Raw genomic sequence first — 26,568 nt, 5'->3', positions numbered from 1 at the left:
AGACGTCTAGATTTCTTTCTTAAGTGTTCTCTTGCATTTCTTCTTCTCCATAAGCATCTCATTTGTTCCTACCTGCCTATACCAACTAAGCAACTCCTTTCTTTTTAACCAGGACCTCACAATCTATTAAAAAACCAAGGTTCTCTAAACCTATCATTCTTGCGTTTTATTCTGACAGGCAAACACAAGCTTTGTACTCTCAATATTTCACTTTTGAAGGCCTCCCACTTACCAAGTACACGTTTGCCAGCTAACACTTGCTAGATTCTTTCTGCTACCATCAAAATTGGTCTTCCTCCAATTCTGAATCTCAACCAGAGGGCCAGAGCCATCCTTTTCCTTAATTACCTTGCAACTAATGGCAATATGATCACTAGGTGCAAAGTGTTCCCCGACAAAATCTTCTGTCACTTGCCCTGTTTGATTCCCTAACAGCAGATCAAGTATTGTACACGCTCTCATTGGGACTTCTATGTACTGATTAAGGAAGCTTTCCTGAACATATTTGACAAACTCTATCCCATCTCGTCCTTCTACAGTGCGGAAGTCCTAGTCAATATGTGGAAAGTTAAAATGACCTACTATAAAAAGGCACAAGCAGGCGACTTCTCCCAGCTCATTGGCAAAACAGTCAAATCCTTCCTGTTGCAATGTCTCTATTTTCCTTCTCATGGTGGTTGGGATCCTATCCGGATCTTTGATATACAGTGACACTCAAAACAACTGCAGTCCTGCACGACGAGCTGTTCCTGCTCTTGGAGCTCAATCAGTGGTGTTTCAATATGTCCAGGTGCGGCCTGAAGTCCAGCGTGTTCGGAGCCTGCGTGGCCTTGTGGACATCAAAGATAGCTAAAATGGCTGTTGGAAGGCTCTGCACTTGGAAATCGATTTGTCAGTTCTCGTCAAGGAACTTGAAATAAAAAGCAATGTTTTAGACTGACTGTAACATCAAAATAATGACTGTTGTCTCCCCTGTCACTGTAGGAGCGATATTTGTCTCTCCTTTGTCAGTGAGAGAGAGCCTGTGGGATGTCAAAAACGTTGGAATGAACAGTTAGTTTTTGATATACTGTAGACCATGGTCTCCCTTTGTTGCTTGCATGGTGGGAGGAGGGAGTACTGATCCCTGATGCTAGAATAAGTGGGGAGTGGGAGGGGAGCATTGGTGCTGCTTGCTGCTGCCTGTGTATGACGGGGCAGAGGGCTTTGGAGTTCTTACTTTTTTTGGGGAGGGGGGTCCCTTTGGTTGTCTGAAGAGTAAGAAGCTGTATATTGTATATATTCTGTGATATTAAATGGAACTATTGAACTATAACAACGTTGTTTTTTTGCAACAGTTTGTGATATCACTACAAATTTGTTCCTCAAAATCCCAGACTGTTGGGTGATCTATAATATAGCCCCATTGAAGTGATCATACTTTTCCTATTTCTCAGTTCCATCCATAAAGCCTCACGAGTTCTCCAATCAGTCCTGAGCATTTTCCCTGACCAGTAACACCACCCCGTCCACTTTAATCTTTCCTGCTCCATCACGTCTAAAACAAGGGAACCTGGAATACTGAACTGCCAGTCCTGCCCCTCCTGCAACCAAGTCTCAGTAATGGCTACAATATCATAATTTCATGTGTTGATCCACACCCTGAACTCATTTGCCTTTCCTATAATACTTCTTGCATTGCTCAAAACATTAGTCCCACAATACACAACCTTTTGTTTCCTGACTTTGCCTGAAGTCTTTACATATATCTCCATAACCACTCCACTAACTGCCCTGGCTTTCTGGTTCCCATCCCCCTGCAAAGAAATCTGGGCAGAATTTTGCCTCGCAGATGCCAGGATCAGGGATGTCTCAGATTCGGTCCAGAGCGTTCTGGAAGGGGGAGGAAGAACAGCCAGAAGTACATATTGGCACTCATGACCTTAATAGGAAATGAGAGGAGGTCCTAAAGAGAGAATATAGGGAGCTAGGTTGAAAGCTGAAAAGCAAGACTTGCAGAGTAGTAAACTCTGGATTGCTGCCTATGCCACATACCAGTGAAGTTAAGAATAGGGTGACTTGGGAGAAAAATGCTCAGCAAGGAATTGGTGTAGTGCGTCAGATTTTCAGATCATTTGGATCTCTTCGGGGAAAGGTATAATCCGTACAAAAAGGACAGGTTACACCCGAACCCGGGGGGGGGGGGGGGGGAGAAAGAGGTCCAACATTCTTGTGGGCAGGTTTGCTAGAACTATTGGGGAGGGATTAAACTAATTTGACAGGGGGATGGGAACCAGAATGAGTATGAGGTAGTTGATATACAAGTGGATGCAGTGTGTAGTGAGACTGAGCTGCCAGATGATAGGGCAAAACTGTAGTCTGTGGGATGATGTGAAGTGGAATATGGAGGCAAAATCGAAAAGGGTGATGAATACTGGACTGAAGGTATTATATTTGAATGCACACAACATACAGAATGAGGTAGATGATGTTGTAGTGCAATTAGAGATTGGCAGGTAGGGCGTTGTGGGTGTCAGTGAGTCGTGGATGAAAGAAGATCGTAGTTGGGTGCTTAACATCCAAGGATATACATTGTATTGAAAGGACAGGCAGGTAGGCAAAGGGGATAGAGTGGCTCCATTAGTAAAAAATGAAATCAAACCCCCGGAAAGAGGTGACGTAGAATCTTTGTGGGTAGAGTTAAGAAATTGCAAAGGTAAAAATACCTTGATGGGAGTTATATACAGGCCTCCAAATAGTAGCCAGGACATGGGATATAAATTACAATGGGAGATAGAAAATGCATGTCAAAAGGACAGTATTATGATAGTAATGGGGGATTTCAAAATGTAGGCAGATTGGGAAAATCATGTAGCTGCTGCATCCCAAGAGGGGGAATTTGTAGAGTGCCTAGAAGATGGCTCTTTCAAGCAGTCTGTGGTTGAGCCAACTCGGGGAAGGGCAATTCTGGATTGGGTTTTATATAATGAATCATATTGATTAGGGAGCTTAAGGTAAAGGAACCCTTCAGAAGTAGTGATCATAATATTATAGAATTCACCCTGCAGTTGGAGAGGAAGAAGATAAAGTGAGATGATTCACTATTACAGTGGAGTAAAGGGAATTACAGAGCATGAGAGATGAGCCAGCCAAAGTTGATTGGAAGGGGACACCAGCAGGAATGACAGCAGAATATCAATGGCTCCAACTTCTGGGGTCAATTTAGAAGGCTCGGGATAGATACATCTCAAAGTTAAAGAAGTATTCTAAAGAGAGGATGAGGCAACCGCGGCTGACAAGGGAAGTCAAAGACAGCGAAAAAGCGAAAGACGGCATACAATATAGCAAAAAGCAGTGGAAAGTTAGAGGATTGGGAAGCTTTTAAAAACCAACAGATGGCAACTAAGAAAGCAATAGGAGAGAAAAGGTGAAATATGAAAGTAAGCCAGCCAGTAATATGAAAGAGGATACCAAAAGTTTTTCAGATGTAGAAAGAGTAAAAGAGAGGTGAGAATGGATACCAGACTGCAAGAAAAATGCTGAAGAGATAGTAATGGGAGACAAAAGAAATGGCTGACAAACTCAAGTATTTTGCATCAGTAGTTGGGAAGTTGTTGGAGTCCTTTATTAAGGATGAACTTATAGAGTACTTGGACACGCATAATAAAAATCTGTTGGTCCAAGTCAGCATAGTTTCCTGATGGAGAAATTTTGCCTGACAAATCTATTGGAATTCTTTGAGGAAATAACAGGCAGGATAGAGAAAGGAGAGTCAGTGAATGTTACTTACTTGGATTTCCAGAAGGCCTCTGACACAGTGTCGTACATGAGATTACTTTGTGAGATAAGAGCCCATGGTATTATATAGAAGATACTAGCACGGATAGAAGATTGGCTGACTTGCAAGAGGCAAAGGGCGGGCACTAAGTGGGCCTTTTCTAGTTGGCTGGCAATGACTAGTGACGTTCTACAGGGTTCGGTGTTGGGACCACTTCCTTTCACATTGTATGTGAATGATCTGGATTATGGAATTGAGGCCCTTCTGGCCAAGTTTGTTAACAATTCAAGGATGGATAGAGTGGCAAGTTGTGTTAAGGAAGCAGGGAGTATAGAGAAAAACTTGGACAGATTAGGAGCATGGGCAAAGAAATGGGAAGATGTAATACAGTGTAGGGAAATGTATGGAGTTTGTTAGGAGCTGCAGCTGGTCACACTTTTAGCACTCGTAGTCATCAGGAACCCTGGCAGCCTCCGTGTTCCCACACTGTACAGGAGGAGCATGACATGAGGCTGAGCTCACCAGCCACAGCAAAAGCTCTTTTCAATCCTCCTGCTCTCGCTCTAAGTCCAAATTCCTTTGCCTCCATCTCTTCTTGCTGAAGCCTCGAGCCAAAGCCTCAGTTGTCTATTCCCACAACGGCTGCTCAGCTTAAACCTAACCTATTTTTTCCTTTCAACAGCAACAAAGCTACTCAGTTCATACCATTACTATTTGTGAGACTTCACAATAAACAAATTAGTTGCTACATTTGAGAATGAAATCAGTAACATTTTTCAAAGATTACTCATAGGTTGGGAAACATTTCTGTTCACACAGGGGTTAGAGGCAACAGTCTTCATTTCCAATTTTGGCCACTTCTTCAATGTGGTTTTTTTAAGTCAGTGCGAGCTTTCATTAAGATGTAGAAGATTCATACAAGTTGAGGCATTACTCCCATACTTGTTGTTATACCATAGTTGTTATACTCAGATTTCAAGACCACACAAGAAAGAATAATTTGATAATATTCTCCTTAAAGAAAGATTAAAATTACTGTCCACACCAATTGTGATAATTAAGAACAAACAAAATCCAAGAGTTTTACTCATTTATATATTCACCACTGTGAGACACGAGCTAATTGAACTACAGTTACTCTTGCTTAAAACATTTAGAATAAAATCATTCACTTTCCTTGCAGAATTGTTATATAGGTACAATTGGCTACTGTACTGCTGCCAGATAACAAATGTTGTATGTTAGGGATAATAAACTGGATTCTGATTCTAAAATAATTTAGCTCCTACCTGTATTTACCAAGGCAATCAATTTCACCGTGAACTCATTATTCAATTTGGTATTTGTACTAAATAATGGGATTTTCTGAAGCAATGTCCAGAGTTTGGCAATGAAAATACAGTTATATCCATCCAAGGTAGTAAAACAGCTCCACTGTCAGGCTTCAAGAGGTAGAGAAATAATAGATGACAATCGTAATTTTTCACTTTCAGAAATGGTATGAGAGAAGCATCTGGATAAGAACTAAAGAAAGCTATGACCAATTGATGTAATTTTCTCAGACTGAAGTTATTAATAGTTTTCAAACTGCATCCAGGAGGCTGAACCAGAACTTATACCAAATAAAAGGTCACCTGCAAGTCAAAAATTTTCTTTATCTATTTACATATTTTTCTCACCAAACTACTAGAAGCAATCAGGGAAAATCCCTAATTGTGCTATTCATGTAATTAATATCAAACCTTGCCAAACGTGCAAGATTGTTTAATTTTTGAATCTTAAAGCTAATTTTCTATAGGTGAATGCAGGCATGTGTCAAAAAATGAAATTTCCTTATAACAAAGAAAGGCAAGCAAATATCAACAAGAATAATGGTTCCAGCTTTTAAACCTGTCCAGCATTTCTTTTATAATTCATGTTTTTTCTTAAATTTACTACTCTCAGGGTTTTTATTAGCGTGGAAGAGCAGAAACAATCCAAAACTTAATAGATGAGTATTTCTAGTCCGATGTCTTTATTAAACATCCAAGCAAACAAGAATTGATAATATAACAAGGAATTTCAACAGCACCATAAATGTGACAAGGTGTCTAAGCAATCAAAGCTTTTGAATATTTTTAATGCTACAGCTATGCAATGTAAGAATAAGGAAACAAAAACTAAATTAGTAGTTCACACAAAATGCTGGAGGAAAACAGCAGGCCAGGCAGCATCTACAGTCAACATTTTGGGCCAAGACCTTGAGTCTTGTCCCGAAACATCGACTGCACTTTTTTCCATAGATGCTACCTGGATTGCTGAGCTCACCCAGCATTTTGTGTATGTTGCTTGGATTTCCAGCATCTGCAGATTCTCTCGTTTCCAAATCAGTAGTTAGTCATTTTGTTGCACTGCTTGAAGAATAAATAATGGCAAAATCTTAAGGAAATTCCCCAATTGCACCACTTATATGGTTTGTGCACGAGCCCAGACCACATGCATAAATCTTTGGTGAGTTTTTTAAAAGTAAAAATGGTAAGTAAAAGGATCAATAATCTAGTGAGATATAACAAATAATCATTTCTGAAAAGTATGTATAAATACCATCTTTCACAATGATTAAAAGGGCCAAGAAGTTTTTTTGACTGATCCAAAACAATATCACAAATTTTGTTAGTATTTCTATGGTTGCTTGAATTCTGGAAAAGGAGTAATGAACATTTTGCAGGCCAACTGCAGCTGTTCTAAGAATAGCAAAAGCATGCTGTTGCCATTTGCAAACTTAATTCAAGTGCAGTAATGCCAAGGTGGAGGTGTTTTGTTCGAGATGTATACTTTAACATTACTTGCAATATGCAAGTACTATTTAGAGATAGAAAATGTTCTTCTTTCACTGAATCACCAGCCATCAGCATTTCTAACATAAATCAATCCCATTTTGTCATCACAAACTTCCATCCTGAAACTCATTCATATTCAATTACAGTCCAAATAATTTATCCTTTTTAATCACACACTTATTTGCAAAATATCTTACGTATTTTCAATTCTCTTGTCCCAAAGAACAAAAATTTCCCCAGTGGGAGCAGAAGAAAAAAAATATTAATTTTTTGTTCAAAGATATATAATTGGAAACCTTCACTGATCAATCCATCATCTCAAAGCACAACACTACAATGTAATTTTCATTAATCTCACTTTTAAATCATGTATCAGCATAAAGTCAAATACAATCCAAAAACCTAATTTGGCTGAAAAATATGTAGTATTTAACCTCCTCACACACATTAGACAGGTATCAAAATACAGAATCCAAATAATTTTCTATTTCTCTAAGCACATCAGAAAAATTTACAGTACTCCCGAAAAGACAAATAAATGGAGGCAAAGATTTAACATATTTCTTCACCAGGATCAATAAGCCCTTTTTAACAGCAATAGATATTCTGCTAAATTTCCATGATTCCTCTTTAAAATATAAAGTTTATTTAGCTGCAATTCTATTTAGATTACTACCTTTACATTTCAACATGATCACGAAGTTAAGTTTCAGAGGACAAGACCTGATAGTGCAATATTTAGTTGAGTCAAGGATGACAGTGAATGGTTAATCCCACTACTTGTTCTATATATTCATTACTGCATGTAACTGCTGTAAATTTTTTTTTAATCAGGTTTACGGCAGGGTTAGCACCGAGAATGAAAGAATTGCCCTTTTGATTCTAAAACCAATGTAAAAATTAAAACAAGATTTTCAATGCATTTTGTGAAAACATAATGGACATCTACATGAAAATCAATCATGGTAAGATATAGCAAAAAAGTCCCCCAAAATTAACTGGCAAAATATTAATTTGTTCCAACATTACTGGTGATATAAAATATCTAAACTGTAGTTAATACAAATTAATGTCATTTACATGCTTAGAAGAGATTATAAACATGAATCCAATTCCCAGCTTCACACAACAGACATGTACACATCCATTACAGCATTTGCTGCAATTTTATGCCTTTAAAACATATCAAAAATAAGAAGTCTGGTTGTCAGAGATGTCATAATTTTGAAATTGAGTTAAGAGCTGCAGGGAGAGTGCGTCTTAGAGAAAGTAGATTTCTTCCAACTATATCTATAAAATGAAATAGGTTCAACCCAACAATGGCATCTTCAGAGCCAAATTCATCACAAAATCCTCCACGACTGACATTTCCGCATACATCACAGATAAATACAAATTACTCCAAACAGCCTATCAGCCACTGGAAGATTTAGATCGCTATGCTTCCATGAAGCCCACACAATTAATCACCCATGTTCACTGCAGAATAAGCATTACATTTTCAAGTGAACTCCAAAAGAAAAATTGAAGTGAAAAAGAATAATAGGGAGCTTGCATAAAACATGCTCTTCGTCAAAATATTTTGTTAATTCGTAGTATCAGAGAAAAGGATGTTTAATAGTCAATCTTTTCTCTTTTAAGAGCTACTAACCCCAGTGTACCAATTAATATAAAGACATCTGCATTTGGAAATTGCATACTTAACCCATCTTCGAATTTATAACTTGACAATCCCACACAATGTTAAAACCTAGAAGAAAATTCCCATGCCAGAAAAGTTTCTTGAGTTTTGGTGTAGATCCAGGAAAACATGCATGTAACTGCTGTAAATTTTTTTTAAATCAGGTTTACGGCAGGGTTAGCACCGAGAATGAAAGAATTGCCCTTTTGATTCCAAAACCAGTGTAAAAATTAAAACAAGATTTTCAATGCATTTTGTGAAAACATAATGGACATCTACATGAAAATCAATCATGGTAAGATATAGCAAAAAAATCCCCCAAAATTAACTGGCAAAATATTAATTTGTTCCAACATTACTGGTGATATGGTGATGCATGCAGATCAAACTTGCAAAGCTGTTTGATTTGAGTTCACACGAGGTATTCTGCAGATGCTGGAAATTCAAGCAACACACATCAAAGTTGCTGGTGAACGCAGCAGGCCAGGCAGCATCTCTAGGAAGAGGTACAGTCGACGTTTTGGGCCAAGACCCTTCGTCAGTCCTCTTCCTAGAGATGCTGCCTGGCCTGCTGTGTTCACCAGCAACTTTGATGTGTGTTGCTTGGTTTGAGTTCAAATTGGAGTGCCGACTCAAGGTTTGGAATTTTGTGCTGGATAACATGGCCAGCATTGTTCCTGCTAATGCTTTGGATCCTCCAAAAAAAATGCACTCCATCTGCACATACCAATAAAACGTAGCAGGGCATCAAGTTTCAAAACCCATCCTTCCAGATTGAAGATTGTGATAATGATACCTCATTCTGAAGATTAGCGAAATCAAGGACAAACATTAACAGACACGAACAAAAAAAAACAACAAAAATTCTCCATCGTTATTTTCTTGAAGGATTTAATTCACTCAATTACTCTGAAACTAAAATGCTTTTATGATGCTGTTCAATGATGCTTCAATTACTAACCTAACTGACGGAATGTGCATTTGAGAATGTCAAAATAATTTAACTGCAAGACAAAATATTTTAAAATTGTAAAAGAGCAGATAGTTAATTTTTAAGAAAGGCAGCTCTGTGAGAATTGCTGCAGCATCTGGCAACCCTGCAATATCCGTCTCGGAGGCCAATGTCAGAACATCTTTCAAGAGGAAGAGGTGTCAGGTCTAGATGATTTACTTGGCAGTGCACTGAGCTGCCTTAACAACTATCTCCTGGTAGCACACATATCTACTGTGATGATGTACCTTGGGAGGTTGGTCATGTCTAGAATTAACTCTTGCCTGAGCAAAGACTAGCAATTTGCTACCATCACAGCAGGTCTGCAAAGGATGCAAACTCATTGGCTCTCTACTCTGCCTTGAATACCTATATCAGGCTGCAGTTATTTGCTTTCAACTGAATGTTCAACACGTACCCTCAGTACAAATCAACAAATTTCAAAACCTATGCTCTGTAGCCTCCTCTGCAACTGGATCCTTGATTTTTTCATCTGGAGACCACAGATCAAAAACAACATCTCCTCGGTGACAACCAAAATAGGTGCACTTCAAGGATGCCTGCTAGGTCCACTGCTCTGCTCTCTTTACATTCATGACTACGACTGGGCACAGCTCACGCCATCTATAAATCTCAGATGGTGAAATGGTGGAATGTGATAGATCAGCTGGTTGAGTGGTGTCACAACCACAATCTTACACTTGAAGTCAGTATGACCAAGGAACTAATTGTGGAGTTCAGGAAGGAGAACACACACCAGTCCTCATTGAGAATTCAGCAGAGGAAATGTGAGCACCTTCAGGTTCCTGGGCATCAACACCTCATAGGATTAATCCCAGGCCCAACATGATCATGCAATTACAAAGGCGGCACATCAGCAGCTACATTTCATAAAGAGTTTGAGGAGATTTTGTATGTCATCAAAGACTGTCGCAAATTTCTGCAGTTGTACCGTGGAGAGCATTCTAACTGGTGCGTCACCGTCTGGTCTGGAGAGGCCACTGCACAAGATAGGAAAAAGCTGCAGAAATTTGCAAACTCAGCCAGCTCCAACATAGGCACTAGCCTCCCCACAATGGAGGACATTTTCAAAAGGTACTGCTCGAAAAGGCAGTATCCATCATTAAGGACCCTCATCATCCAGGACATGCCGTCTTCTCATCACTACCATCAGGAAGGAGGTACAAGAGCCTAAAGACACACTCAATGTTTTAGGAGCAGCTTCTACCCCTCTTTCATCAGACTTCTGAAAAGTCCATGTACATCATTTAATTTGCTCTCTGTTTGCAGAATTTTTTATGTTTCTTATTGAAACTGAAAATAATTTTCTATGTATTGCACTGCACTGCTGCAAAACAATTTCCCAACATACAGAGGTGATAATAAAGCTGATCCTGACCATGCTCAGCGTTTAAAAGGTAGAACTCATTCCAGATTTTAGTAGATGCATTTAAAGAGAATCCAAAAGAATTCACGAATGAGAATGCAACACAGAGCTAACAAATGGAGTTAAATGAAGTAGCTCAAGAGAGCACCATCAGTTTAAACCTGCTAGAATGAAAGGCTTGTTTGTACTTGGAACACTGATACAAATGCCAAGAACACTTGCTTATAAACATTAATTTCAAGTACCATCAAGGAACTCCCAAAATTTATATACCTTGAAGATTTTATTCACTAACAATGCATTCAAAGCTCTAGCACATTGCATAATTTCAGCACATATTCTTGACACAATAGAACAGTGATAATTTGTAGTCACTAAAACCTTAACAAAGCAGAATACCCCAAGTGCTTTAAGATTTCTCAAACAAAATTTGATAATGTCACCTAAAAGAAAAACCAGTTTCTGAGTATGGATATTATATATATATCCTTTTATGTTCCAATGAAGACTTCAAAAAACTCCACTGATAGTGAAATACAGAGTCAACTACTCTAAGTTCAGAGTAAAGTGGCAGTTAATTTCCACACAGCAAGCTAAACAAAAAAGCAACATAAATAATGACCAGATAATCTATTTTACTGATAAAAATAGAGGGATAAATTTGTCCAGGACTCTATGGATAATTGTCCTGCTCTTCATTGAAATGCTGTAATGGTATCTTGTGCACTTATCTGAGAGGGCAGCCACCGAGTCTCAGTTTAACAACTCAACCCAACCCAGGGTCTTCTAAAAGAAATAAACCTTAGGTCAATTTACATAGCAATTTCATATCGCAAGGAAAGACGAAAATTGATAGGATGAGCAAAAGAGTCTTGGTTGGTAAAGATAAAATGGACAGTGGAGGAGCAATTAAAAGATAATGATTTTATTTTTACCCCTAATTATGTGATGGGCCAAATGGCCCAATTCTGCTCCTATATCTTATGATAAACTGAATTAAGGTTTTCAGCAATCCCTCCTCATTCTTCTAAATCCCAGTGAGTACAGGCCCAGAGCAATCTAACACTCCTCACACAAGCTTAATTGTCAATCATACATGAATACAGCCAAACAAAACAGCATTCCTCCAAGGTCAAAGTGCAAACCAACAGCGCATATAGTTACAATAGCAGAAAAGAGCATACACACAAAAAAATACGGCCTGTAGTGGCATGGGCTGTAGATTGATGGTGCACTGGGTTTTGTCCTGGTCCAGCTTGTCTTCCAGAGACCGAATACTGGAGGGCAGAACCCCCAACCCAGTAGATTCCAGTGCACTCTCTCATTCTGCCTCAGTGTCTTCTCTCCTGGGAGGCTGCACATGTGACATTAAGTCCAAGTCTGTGGAACAACCAAGGCAACATGGCTGCCCAGTGAACCGGACTTGCTGTATTCTGCATTACCAATGTCCAACAGGGTCTTGCAATTACAAAAGAAATGTCCACGACAATCATTTACACTGTTTGTAAAACCATGCACTGTCTCCACCCAACAACAGTATGCAACAAGTCCACGTAACAACATGGTATGCAGTTTCAAGTTCTTAAAATGCAGCAGCGTCTTGCTATCATAAAATATACATAAACAACAAACCATTCTACCTTTGGTTAGACCCAGAGAGGCTGCTGTGACTGTACAAGCTGCCGTCTTATCAGAATCCATTGAAGGGTTAACTATATTAACCCTTTCATTCTCATGATAATTCTTGTGAACCTCCTCTGGACCCTCTCAAATGCCAGTACATCTTTTCTTAGATAAGGAGCACAAAACTGCTCACAATACTCCATATGGGGTCTGACCAATGCTTTATAAAGTATCAGCATTATATCCTTGCTTTTGTATTGTTGCCCTCTTGAAATCAAGTTAACATTGCATTTGTCTTCCTTACCAATGTCTCAACCTGCAAGTTAACTTCAGGGAATCCTGCACGAGGACTATCGAGTCCTCTTGCACCTCTAACTTCTCAATTTTCTCTGTTTAGAAAATAGTATGTGCCTTTATTCCTTCTATCAATCCTTACCACACTATATTGTATCTGCCACTTCTTCACCCATTCTTCTAATCTATGTCCTCCTGTGCTTCCTCAACACTACCTGCCTTCCACCTAACTTTATATTATCCACAAACATGACCACAAAGCCATCAATTCCATTATCCAAAAATCATTGATATAAAACATGAAAAGCGTTCCCAATACTGATCCCTGTGCAACACCACAAGCCAATCATTAAAAGATCCCTTTATTCCCATTCTTGTCCTGACAGTAAACCAATCTATCAATGCTAGTATCTTATCTTGTCACGCAGCCTCATGTGTGGCACCTTCTCAAAATCATACTCACTTTGGCTTTTTTTTTAATAGTGTGCCTCAAAATCTACCTAAACCTCATCCTTAATAGTGGACTCCAATATCTTACCAACCACTGAAGTCAAACTAACTGCCCTCTCATTTCCATTCTTTTGCCTCCCTTCCTTCTCAAAGTGTGGAGTGACATTTGTGATTTTCCTCTGGAACCATTCTTGACTCTGGTACATTTCATACAGATTTAAAGTTCCTTAAAAGTGTTACAAGTAGATAGGGTTGTGAAGACAGCTGGGCTTCATAAATCAAGTACTGAGAACAGAAGTTGGGATGTTATGTTGAAGTTGTATAAGATGCTGCTGAAGGCAAATATTGAGTACTATATGCAATTAGTATAGGAAAGGTGTTGAAAAGCTTGAAAGAGTGCAGAAAAAATTTACAAGGATGTTGCTGGGACTTGAGAACCTGAGTTCTATGGAACGGTTGAATTGGTTTGCATTTTATTCACTAGAATGCAGAATGAGGCGCTATCTTAAAAAGAGAAAAATATGAGGGGTAAATATCATGAGATAATAAACTAGATTATCCTCCTTCATCCTTTACCCATGGAATTTATTGCTTCCTTAATGATACCAGATTCCACTCTAATTTAAGCTTAAGTCATTTCACACAAGTAATTGAAGAGATGGAAAAGTTGATATTAAGTTAAAGAGGTTTGACACTTTCAGTTTAAAGTTAAGATGCTTAGAACAAAATGAGAACACTCTGATGTGAGTGGCTTGGATTTCATCTGAAACTGGAAAACCCCATGAGATAATCGCAAAAACAATGGACAAGCTTTTTATATTATCAGTATGTTGAATATTCTTTATCGCCAGAAAATGCAAATGACGTTCGCAGAAAATTGTCTTCAGACAATCTGAACACAGGAAGTTCCTACAACTAAGAAGGCTTTCATCCAGAATAAATACTGAGCAAGAAAATGGGTGAATTCTCATGACCTTGCAATAACACTGTAGAGGGGGAACATCAATCCAATGCAATGCAAAAAGTAGTATTCCTCAGAACATTTGCCTATGCCTAGCACAGTGCATGGAAAGAAATTGGATGGAACCATGATCTACAGAGGACAAGAACAATGCCATTAAAATAGCATTTAAGCATGAACAACATTACAATTGTTGTGCATTAAAAAACAAATCTGGTCACTTCCTAGTTGCAAAACAAAATGGTTGTAGATATGACGACATAAAGAAATTATATGCTGACTGTTAAAGCTTTTCAACATTCCAAGGGCCATTGGTACATAATAGGGGACCTACATCTTTTCACAAAAATAGAATCAGAATTATATATAAAAGTTGCTGGTGAGCGCAGCAGGCCAGGCAGCATCTCCAGGAAGAGGTGCAGTCGACGTTTCAGGCCGAGACCCTTCGTCAAGACTAACTGAAGGAAGAGTGAGTAAGGGATTTGAAAGTTGGAGGGGGAGGGGGAGTCCAAAAATTTTGTATCTCCCCCTCCCCCTCTCAAATCCCTTACTCACTCTTCCTTCAGTTAGTCCTGACGAAGGGTCTCGGCCTGAAACGTCGACTGCACCTCTTCCTGGAGATGCTGCCTGGCCTGCTGCGTTCACCAGCAACTTTTATGTATGTTGCTTGAATTTCCGGCATCTGCAGAATTCCTGTTGTTCAGAATTATATTTGCTGACTTTAAGCTTTTTTGATAAGCTCTATTCCCAATAATAAATTTCTCCCATTGTATAGATCGACAGCAATAACATATCTGGTGCCTTCAATAGAAAACAACATCCCTGTAACTTTGCAAACACGAGGAAATCTGCAGATCCCTGTAACTTTACTGAATTGTTGCTACTACTCTACTCCTGTTCCTATTCTTCATGTAACACACACAAAACGCTGGAGAAACTCAGCAGGCCAGGCAGCATCCATGGAAAAAAAAAGTACAGTCGACATTTCAGGCCCAGACCCCTCTCTCGCCCTATTCTGCATGTTCTTATTTTGTCAGGTGCTTTCAAACAAACTGACCAAGCCACAAAAACAGAGTCAAGTATAGTCCAAAAGTGATTATTCAACTGCATTAGTGTGTTCATTTCGATTGTGTTTACAATGCTTGTGATGGTTCCCACTTACCAAATGCTAACTGCTGAAACAAAATGACTTTACAAATTCTCCAAATGAGATCAAATAATTCAGAAACAACTCTGGAGCCTTGTCCAAATAGCTATATTTGCCAATCTAGATGTAACAGCCTATTTTGTTCATAAATGCATATGAATAATTTTAAATCAGTATACTGAAGTAAAGGTATGTCTGCCGGCACCTTGTATTGTCATATTTAACTTATGATGTTAGTTTCCCAATAATTTGCATTTCAAAGGTCACCAAATTCATATTTGCTACAAACTACTTAAGGGACTCAATTTCGACAGTTTGAGCCTAAATACAAATTATTTTACTAAATTCAGGACTAAATATCCAACATGATTTTGCTTTACCAAAAGTTGACCTGGTCGCATTCATAGTATTTCACATTCTACAATAAAATATTTACATTTAAAAATTTATATATAAATTACAATACTGCCCAAAATAATAACCAGCAAATAATATGCAGAAGAAATTGACAAAAAAAAAGCTGTTTCTCACCAAGTGAACAGCAATTTAGCACAGAGTTTTAAACTGGAGTTGGAAACCCAGTTCCAAGTTTGAAATTACCAGTTATGTCAGGACACAAGCTCCTATCTTAGGGGTGTAGCGAAAGACCCACTCGCCGCCACCATCACACTGCGAGCAATCCTGCTTTCTCCCAACCTAGCTCCAACTCCTGAACGATGACAACTTAACACGATCGAGCCCAAGTCAGTCCGACCCGGCTCGGCCGGCCGCACAAATACGCAACACTTGGGCCCCAACCTCAGCCTGCCGCGCCTCCGCGTCTGCTGCCGAGCCCTGGCACTCCCTGACCGGCTTCTTAGTCACCGACAGCTCCAGGCATCGCGGCCTGCGCTCGCCCGAAAGCAGGCGGAAGAGAAGACAACTCACCGCCTGGCCATTTCTGAGAGCAAGGCGGCGGCCCCCGCTTCGTGCACCGCCGGGCACCGCACTCTGCTGCGCTTCCAAACAACGAAACTTTACCACCTTAGAGCCGTAACTTTCACTTCACCATATGGTGGGGTCCCAGTGCAGCGAGACACAGGGAGGATGCGCCGCGCACGCCGGTGCAGCTGTACCCAGCCAGAGCGCGCACCCCCTCAGGCTGGAGGAGTGAAGCGCAGCGCCCCGACTCCCGCCTTCAGACCCGGCACTGGGGAACAAGCGCTGTCATTCGGCAACGCCACCTCACGTTCCGCGTCTGGAAACTTCCGCGTTCACGCCAAGCCGCCAACTGCAACATCAGCTTCCTTAAGTGCAGACATAAGCGATTCCCCGCTTTCAGATCACCTTCCATCTAATTGCAAGCGCCTTCAAAAGAGTAGTGTACAACTCTTCAGTGGGGAAACGAGTCTTCCCATCCAAAACCACTTCCGAGGGCCATTCAAGAGAAGGAAACATTTCGCCGGTCATATTTTCTTTAAAGCTACCTTTCGCTTTCTGAGGGTCATTTCTCACTCACTAAAGTCAGTAAGCTGTATGCGCTTTCTACGGTTTGCCCTTAATAATCATTACTTCACAGACCCCTTTCACGAACAAGAATAAAATCTGGAAGGAAGGCTGTGGTAGGTGAGGAACTTGAAATTTTAAGTACAGTAGTGTCATGTAGAAACCTGTGTAGTACAGTTACAGGGTGATAGATCTGCAATATTATTGTAGAGTTATATGCTCACAGGTTTGTGCCGAGCACCATAGTACCTTAACAATCTTGCACAGTAACAAACCTGAGACACCAATGCAGTACCCCAACTCTGAGAGACCTGAACCCACTGGTACAGGACACCTGCATCTTGAGCTGGGTATTGACCTAAATCTGATTGGACCTAGGAGTTTGCCTTGGATCTAATCTGGTTCCTGGGTTACTGTTCCCCAAGCACAGGAGAACCAAGGAAATAGCAGGAAATGGGAAGGGAAAAGACTCGAGGCTTATCTTTGGTCACGGTCACCTACAATGCAGGGATAGCAAGTATTGTTGAGCTATATAGAACTATTTTATGGGTGGACCTGCCCTCTTGGCTCTATGTGCTTCAATCATAAAGGAGCATGTCTGAAGTTCTCAGATATCTTTTATGTCCCATATTTTAGGAGCTGCAACAGGTGGAGCTCACAGACATTGGAAATAAAACAGTGGTAGTTGTGATTCCTTCCAAAGAAAATAGAGCCATAGATACAGCTTGGAAACAGGACCTTTGGCACACCGAGTCCACATTGACCATGAGCCTCCCAAATTCTACATTTATCCCATTTTAATGCTTTATTCTCCTCACATTCTCATCACCTTCCCACTTTCTCCCCCCCCCCCACAAATTCAACCACTCACCAACACACCAGGAGCAATTTACAGAGCCAATCTAACCTATGAGCCCACACTTGGGAGGAAACTGGGACAAAGAAGAGGAATGACAGGGAGAACATATAAAATCCACACAGGCAGTGCTGAAGGTCAGGACTGGATCTGTATCTCTGCTCCGTGAGGCAATAACTCTACTTACTAGTTGTGCTACTGTGTCACAACAACCAGAGCCAAGAGATGATAGGGAAAGAATTCATCAGCTATTTGTTGCACTATCTATTGCATATTTGGCTCCAGAAGAAAGAACAAAAGGAAAAAAAAAGAATTGTGTTTATAAACTACCTTCAAGTCGTTTTGAGAATGTTCAAAGTCCTGCTAATTCAGTACTTTCAAAGCAGTCACGGTTGGTCCCATCTGGACTTGATAACAAATTCTCCAACTTCTTGTAACTTGCTTTCTCTCTTTGTACCAAGGGTGGTTGTTTCTGCTATAAGTCATGACCTCTCAAATCAACACAATTTATTTTCTCTATGAGTAGAGCCTGGCCTGTCAGGCATGTCTCATAATACTGTTACGTGCAACAATTAGGCTTCTTTGTTTGTATTATCATTTTCTAGCCTCCCCACCAATCCATTTGACTGAAAGACATCACTAATTTATCCTCACGGCCACCATGATTATGGAGTCATACAGCACAGAAACGGGTATTTCAGTTCACCAGTGCCATACCAGAACAAAAGTGCACACAGGACTCCATCTGTATCCCAATCAATGTTACATGAAGTTGTATAAATCCTCCCTGCTCTGATATTCTATGCCCCATTTTATCTACTTCTACTGCCACCTTATGGCTCCTTGGCCTTGCAGTTTCTCAATATGCTTGTAGGCTCTACCATTCATGGTCTCACCCATTCAAAGATATGCCCTTTGTCCAATCCATCCCTCTCTCCACCTTCTATGTAACTTAAATGAACTTGATTTCTCTCTCTGTTCCAGTTTTGACAATAATCTTTGATCTGAAACTTTGGTTTACTTCCACAGACACAGCCAGACATACTGAGTGCTTCCAGAACTTTTTGTTCTTATACGGCACAAATGGCAGTAGAGTAAAATAAAAGTGAATGAACTGTTTTACGTATTGCAACTTTGTAAATATTGGTCAAGATATATTGGAAAACCTGTTCTTTGAAAAATTGTTATTGGCTAAGAGTCATAGAAAACTACAGCACAGAAAGAGGCCCATCAAGTCCGTGTTGAACAATTCAAACTGCCTCGTCCCATCGACCTGCACCCACACCATAGCCCTCCATACCCCTCCCATCCAAATGCCTATCCAAACTGCTCTTAAATATTGAAATCAAAATCGCATCCACCACTTGTACTAGCAGCTCATTCCACACTTTTCACCACCCTCTGAGTGAAGAGATTTCCCCTTAAGTTCCCCTTAAATATTTCACCTCACCTTTCACCCTTAACCCATGACCTCTAGTTGCAGTCTCTCGCAAAGCCAGTGGAAAAAGCCTACTTGCAGTTATATCCCTCATAATTTTGTATGACTCTTATCAATTCTTCTTCAGTCTAAGGAATAAAGTTCTAACCTATTTAATCTTTCCTTATAACTCAGGGCCTCCAGTCCCAAGAATATCCCTGTAAATTTTCTCTGTACTCTTTTAATCTTATTTACATCTTTCCTGAAGGCACACGACCAAAACTGCACACAATACTTCAAGGCAACACACACAAAATGCTGGAGAAACTCAGCAGGCCAGGCATCATCAATGAAAAAGAGTAAACAATCATTGTTTGGGGCTGAGACCCTTCATCAGGACTGGAAAAAAAAGATGTAAAGTCAGAATAAGAAGGTGGGGGAGAGGAGGAAGAAGTACAAGGTGGTAGTTGAAACTGGGAGAGGGTGAGGGGGTGAAGTAAAGAGCTGGAACGTTAATTGGTGAAAGAGATAAAGGGCTGGAGGAGCAGGAATCTGATAGGACAAAGTAGAAGACCTTGGAAGAAAGGGGAGGAGGAGGAGTACCAGGGAGATGATAGACAGGTTAGGAGACAAGGTGACAGAAGGAAACAGGAATGGGGATTGGTGAAGGGGGGTGGAGTGGGGAATTACCGAAAGTTCGAGAAATCAATGTTCATGCCATTCATGCCAGACGGAATATAAGATGTTGCTGCTCCAACATGAGTGTGGCCTCATCACAATATTAAAGGAAGCCATGGACTGACATGTTAGAACAGGCCCTGAATTGTAGTGAGGAGGAGGTGTAGGGGAAGGTGTGGCACTTGTTCTGCTTGCAAGGATAAGTACCAGGAGGGAGATCAGTGGGGAGGGACGAATGGACAAAGGAATCGCGTAGGGAATGAATCCTGCAGAAACGGAAAGTTGGGGGGGGGATGGGCTTGGTGGTGGGATCCCATTGGAGATGGAGGAAGTTATGGAGAATTACGTGCTGGCCTCAGACACTAGTGAAGTGGTAGGTGAGGAGAAGAGGAACCGTATCTCTGGAGTGACAGCAGGAGGATGGGTTGAGGGCAGACATGCGTGGAATGGAAGAGATGCAGGTGAGGGCAGTATTGATGGTAGAGGAAAAGAGCTCCTTTCTTTGAAGGAGACATCTCATTAGTTCTGGAATGAAAAGCCTCATCCTGAGAGCAGATGTGGCAGAAATGGAGGGACAAAGAGAAGGGAGTGGCATTTTTACAAGTGACAGGGTGGGAAGAGGTGTAGTCCAGGTAGCTGTGAGAATTAGTGGGGTTATAAAAGATATCAGTCGATAGACTGTCTCCAGAGATAGAGACAGAGAGATCGAGAAAGGGAAGGGAGGTGTTGAAAGTGGAAGAAGTAGTAAAGTTGAGGGCAGGGTGGAAGTTAGAGGCAAAGTTGATAAAGTCGATGAGCTCAGCATGGGCACATGAAGCAGCACTGATGTAATTATTGATGTAGCACAGAATACTCAAATTCGGCCTCACCAACATCTTATACTTCGTCATAACATCCCATCTCCTGTACTCAATACTTTGATCTATTAAGACAATGTACCAAGAGCTTTTTATGACCCTATCGACCTGTGAAGTCACTTTCAATAAATTATGGACCTGTATTCCCAGATCCCTCTGCTCTACCGCACTCCTCAGTGCCCGACCACTCACTGTGTAAGAACTATCGTGGTTAGTCCTCCCAAAGTGCAACTCCTCACACTTGTCTGCATTAAATTCCATCTGCCATTTTTCAGCCCATTTTTTACAGTTGGTCCAGATCCCACTGCAAGCTTTGATAGTCTTCCTTGCAGTCCACTACACCCCAATCCTGGTGTCATCCACAAATTTGCTGATCCAACTAGTTACATTATCATCCAGATTATTGATATTGATGACGCACGACAACAGACCCAACACCGATACCTGCGGCACTCCACTAGTCACAGGCCTCCAGTCAGAGAGGGAATCATCTATGACCACCCTCTGGCTTCTCCTGCAAAGCCAATGTCTAATCCAATTTATCTTGAATGCCAAGCAACTGAACCTTCTTAACCAGCCTCCCATGTGGTACCTTGCCAAATGCCTTGCTGAAGTCTATATAGACAACATCCACTGCCATGTCTTCATCAACTTTCCAGGTAACATCCTAGAAAAACTCTATAAGGTTGGTCAGACATGACCTACCATGCATAAGACCATGTTGACTATCCCTAATCAATCCCTGTCTATCCGACACTCATATATACGGTCTCTCAGAACACTTTCCAGTAATTTTCCCACTACTGATGTCAGACTCACTGGCCTATAATTTCCTGGTTTATTCTTAGAGACTTTCTTAAAAAGTGGATTAGCTATCCTCCAATCCCACGCACCTCATTTGTTATTAAGGATCATTTAAATAGCTTTGCTAGAGCCTCTGCAATTTCTGCACTTACCACATGATCCTAGGGAACTCCTTGTCAGGCCCTGGGATTTGTCCACCTTGATTTGCCTCAGGACAGCAAACACCTTCTGCTCTGTAATCTGTATAGGGTCCACAGCCTCTGTGCTGCTTTGCCTCACTTTTATAGACTCTATGTCCATCTCCTGAGTAAATACAGATGCAAATGATTCATTTAATATCTCCTCCATTTCCTCTGGCTCATACAGAGATTACCATTCTGATCTTCCAGAAGACCAATTTTGTCCCTTACAATCCCTTTTCTCCTCATATATCTGTAGAACCACTTAGGACTCTACTTCATCTTGTCTGCTAGGGCAACCTCCTGATTTTTTTCGTAAGTGTTCTCTTGCATTTCTTATACTCCTCAAGTACCCCATTTTGTGGCGACCCACGTTCTACACAAGCGAACCGGCTCACTAAATAGCCTGCGCGCGGGGAGAGACTTCTGTAATGCACCTCTGACGTCATTTCCACCCGGAGAGGGCTGGAAGGGAACTGCTTAAAAGCCAGTGCTGCAAAGTTTGAATAAACGAGTCTCGAGTGCGACTTACAGACTGCGTGTCGTTATTTCTCGCTCTGTGTGTAGCACATCACTACATTGGTGACCCCGACGGTCCAAACGGGATTTGGACCAAAGATGATCGAATCTTCATCTGTTCACACAGTTTCGCTAAAACTGCCAACCTTCTGGACGCTGCGACCACGCATGTGGTTTGACCAAGCAGAAGCCCAGTTCCAGATTAGGCAGATATCTTCAATTCCACACATTACTATTACGTGGTGAGCTCCCTTGACCAGGAGTCAGCCGCACGAGTTGGGGATTTCATACAGTCAACCCCGAAGAAGGCAAATATGCAGCGTTCAAAGCACTGCTCTTAGAGACCTTTGGCCTCTCACGGTGTGAGCGAGGTGCCCACTTGCTGCACCTGGACGGTTTGGGAGACAGGCCGCCGTCAGCATTAATGAATGAGATGCTGGCCCTGGCTGAAGGACACAAGCCCTGCCTCATGTTTGAGCAGGCGTTCGTAGAACAACTGCCCGAGGACATACATCTGCTGCTGGCCAACGCAGATTTCAGTGACCCCCGGAAGGTGGCAGCCCGGGCAGATGTGCTGTGGAAAGCCAAGAAGGAGAGCAGGGTGTCTGTCGGACAGATTACCAAGCCACACGCCCAACAACAGGTGAGACCAGGCCGGCAACAGAGCGCACACAACCCAGAGGCAGGAGTGAGGAGGCCAATGAACAGTAGTGTTTCTACCACCAGCGGTGGGGCACAGAAGCCCACTGCTGTCGCCCGCCCTGCAAGTTCCCGGGAAACACCAGGGCCAGCCGCCGCTAATGGCTACGGCGGCTGGCCACCAGGACAGCCTCCTGTACATCTGGGACAAACAGTCGGGACGCCGCTTCTTGGTCGACACCGGAGCGGAAATAAGCTCTTACCCCTGACGAGGTATGACACCCGCAACAGGGCAACGGGACCCACCCTGAGGGCCGCAAACGGCAGCACGATTCGGACCTATGGCACCACACAGTGCAGCTACAGTTCGGTGTCAGCTGGTTCACGTGGGACTTCTCACTGGTCGCCGTGGCCCAACCACTCCTGGGGGCGGGCTTCTTGCGAGCCCATAGCCTGCTGGTCGACTTGCAAGGGAAAATAGTGGTCCATGCCAAGACCTTCCAGACGTTCTCCCTGGCTGAAGCCAAGTTGCCAGCCCCACACCTGGACCCCATCACGCTGTCTGACAACGAATTCACCAGAATCCTGGCGGACTTTCCATCGGTTCTGGCACCGCAGTTCACGGCAGCCATGCCCAGACACATTCCGACCCAGGGACCACCCCTCCACGCCCGCACACGAAGGCTCCCCCCGGACAAGCTCCGCCTGACGAAGAAGGAGTTCAAGAGGATGGAGGAATTGGGGATTGTACGGCGGTCTGACAGCCCATGGGCCTCCCCCTTGCACATGGTGCCCAGAGCAGCCGGGGGCTGGAGACCATGCGGCGACTACCGTGGACTGAACGAGGCTTCAACTCCAGACCGGTACCCCGTGCCGCACATACAGGACTTCGCAGCAAATCTGCATGGGGCAAACATCTTTTCCAAAATAGACCTCGTCCGGGGGTACCATCAAATCCTGGTACACCCTGAGGACATCCCCAAAACAGCACTCATCACCCCGTTCGGCCTGTTCGAATTCCTCCGAATGCTGTTCGGCCTGAAGAATGCCGCACTGACGTTCCAGCGACTAATGGATGCGGTGGGACGCGACCTGGACTTTGTGTTCATCTATTTGGACGACATCCTCATAGCCAGCAGTAGTCGTCAGGAGCATCTGTCCCACCTCCGCAAGCTCTACTCCCGCCTGAGTGATTTCGGCCTCACGATCAACCCGGCCAAATGCTAGTTCAGACTCGACACCATCAGCTTCCTGGGCCACAGGATTACCAAAGACAGGGCAACACCTCTGCCTGCCAAGGTAGATGCAATCCGCCACTTCGCCCGGCCCAACACAGTCAAAGGCCTGCAGGAGTTCGTTGGTATGGTGAACTTCTACCACCGCTTCCTCCCCTCAGCAGCCTGTATCATGCGCCCTTTGTTCACCCTGATGTCGGGGTAAAGGCAAGGACATTACTTGGGATGAAGAGGCGACGGTCGCTTTCGTTAAAGCCAAGGAAGCCTTGGCAGACGCCGCAATGCTGGTGCACCCCAGAACGGACGTTCCAACCGCCCTCACAGTGGGCGCATCCAACACAGCAGTCAGTGGGGTGCTGGAGCAACTCATCGAGGGGTGCTGGCAACCCCTGGCATTCTTCTGCAGGCACCTGTGGCCACCTGAACTCAAGTACAGTGCCTTTGACCAGGAGCTGTTGGCACTATATCTGGCAATCCGGCATTTCAGGTACTTCTTAGAAGGCAGGCCGTTCACCGTGTTCACAGACCACAAACTGTTGACCTTCGCATTCACAAAGGTGTCCGATCCCTGGTTGGCCCGCCAGCAGCGACATCTGTCCTACATCTCCGAGTACACGCGGACATCCAGCATGTCTCGGGAAAGGACAACATCGTGGCGGACGCACGCTCCAGACCAGCTATCCAGACCCTGCCCCGGGGGTGGACTATGCAGCACTGGCGGAGGCGCAGCAGGCAGACGACGAGATGCCCAGCTACAGGACCACAGTCTTGGGTTTGCAGCTGCAAGACTTCCTCATAGGCCCAGGTGAGAGGACCCTCCTGTGTGACGTGGCTACCGGCCAACCTCGCCCCATCGTCCCGGCAGCCTGGTGGCGGCGAGTTTTCAACTCCGTACATGGTTTGGTGCACCCATCTATCAGGACAACCGTCTGGTTGGTCTCCAGCAAGTTCGTGTGGCATGGACTTCGCAAACAAGTCAGCGAATGGGCCAAAACGTGCACGCAGTGCCAAACAGCCAAGGTGCAGCGGCACACCAAAGCCCCGCCGCAGAAGTTCGAACCCACCCGCCGGAGGTTCGACCACATTCATGTGGATATCGTGGGGCCCCCGCCAGCGTCACGAGGAGCGCGGTACCTCCTAACTATGGTAGACCGATTCACGAGATGGCCAGAGGCGGTCCCGTTCAATGACACCACCGCCAATTCCTGCGCCAGAGCGCTGATTGCAACCTGGGTAGCACGCTTCGGGGTACCGGCCCACATTACCTCCGACAGGGGCGCCCAGTTCACCTCCAGCCTGTGGTCGACTGTGGCCACCCTGTTGGGAACACAACTACACCACACAACTGCCTACCACCCACAGTTGAATGGACTAGTGGAACACTTCCACCATCACTTAAAGTCAGCTCTCATGGCCTGCCTGAAAGGGCCTAACTGGGTGGACGAGCTTCCCTGGGTCCTGCTTGGAATCCGCACAGCACCCAAAGAGGATCTGCACACCTTGTTGGCCGAGCTGGTGTACGGCACACCCCTGGTCGTCCCAGGAGAGTTCATACCAGCCTCAAGGGGGCAAGAGGAAGAACCCGCAGCAGTCCTGGACAGACTACGTGAAAGGCTCGGCAAACTGGCCCCTGTACCGACTTCACAGCACGGGCAGATCCCGACCTGCGTACCCAAAGACCTGCAGAACTGTAAGTTTGTATTCGTACGAAGGGGCGCACACCGGGCACCGCTACAGTGGCCGTACGAGGGGCCGTTCAAGGTGATCAGTAACAACGGGTCCGCGTATGTTCTGGATCATGGACAAGGATAGATCTGGTCCTAGGGTTGAGGTTCTGAACTGGAAGAAGGCCAAATTTGAAGAAATGAAAAAGGATCTAAAAAGCATGGATTGGGACAGGTTGTTCTCTGGCAAAGATATGATCGGTAGGTGGGAAGCCTTCAAAGGAGAAATTTTGAGAGTGCAGAGTTTGTATGTTTCTGTCAGGATTAAAGGCAAAGTGAACAGGAATAAGGAACCTTGGTTCTCAAGGGATATTGCAACTCTGATAAAGAAGAAGAGGGAGTTGTATGACGTGTATAGGAAACAGGGAGTAAATAAGGTGCTTGAGGAGTATAAGAAGTGCAAGAAAATACTTAAGAAAGAAATCAGGAGGGCTAAAAGAAGACATGAGGTTGCCTTGGCAGTCAAAGTGAAGGAAAATCCAAAGAGCTTTTACCGGTATATTAAGAGCCAAAGGATTGTAAGGAATAAAATTGGTCCTCTTGAAGATCAGAGTGGTCGGCTATGTGCGGAACCAAAGGAAATGGGGAAGATCTTAAATAGGTTTTTTGCGTCTGTATTTACTAAGGAAACTGGCATGAAGTCTATGGAATTAAGGGAAACAAGTAGTGAGATCATGGAAACTGTACAGATTGAAAAGGAGGAGGTGCTTGCTGTCTTGAGGAAAATTAAAGTGGATAAATCCCCGGGACCTGACAGGGTGTTCCCTCGGACCTTGAAGGAGACTAGTGTTGAAATTGCAGAGGCCCTGGCCGAAATATTTAAAATATCGCTGTCTACAGGTGAGGTGCCGGAGGATCGGAGAGTGGCTCATGTTGTTCCGTTGTTTAAAAAAGGATTGAAAAGTAATCCGGGAAATTATAGGCTGGTAAATTTAACGTTGCTAGCAGGCAAGTTATTGGAGGGAGTACTAAGAGACAGAATCTACAAGCATTTGGATAGACAGGGACTTATGAGGGAGAGTCAACATGGCTTTGTGCGTGGTAGGTCATGTTTGACCAATCTAT

The 26,568-nt window shown here is 43.1% G+C and overlaps 1 protein-coding gene across 1 annotated transcript in view; it reads right to left on the bottom strand.

Moving 5' to 3' along the window:
- cwc22 (CWC22 spliceosome associated protein homolog) overlaps window positions 1-16,230 on the bottom strand; it is an 85,396-nt gene extending 69,166 nt beyond the window's left edge. Inside the window, exon 1 of the mRNA XM_063052063.1 lies at window positions 16,038-16,230. Coding sequence (XP_062908133.1) covers window positions 16,038-16,048 — 11 coding nt within the window. The 5' untranslated portion in view covers window positions 16,049-16,230. The remainder of the gene's footprint in view (window positions 1-16,037) is intronic.
- Window positions 16,231-26,568: the final 10,338 nt, after the last annotated feature.

Source organism: Mobula hypostoma, chromosome 6 (genome assembly GCF_963921235.1).
Source record: "Mobula hypostoma chromosome 6, sMobHyp1.1, whole genome shotgun sequence".
Classification (NCBI taxonomy): Eukaryota; Metazoa; Chordata; class Chondrichthyes; order Myliobatiformes; family Myliobatidae; genus Mobula; species Mobula hypostoma.
This window is presented reverse-complemented; position numbering and strand designations above follow the sequence as displayed.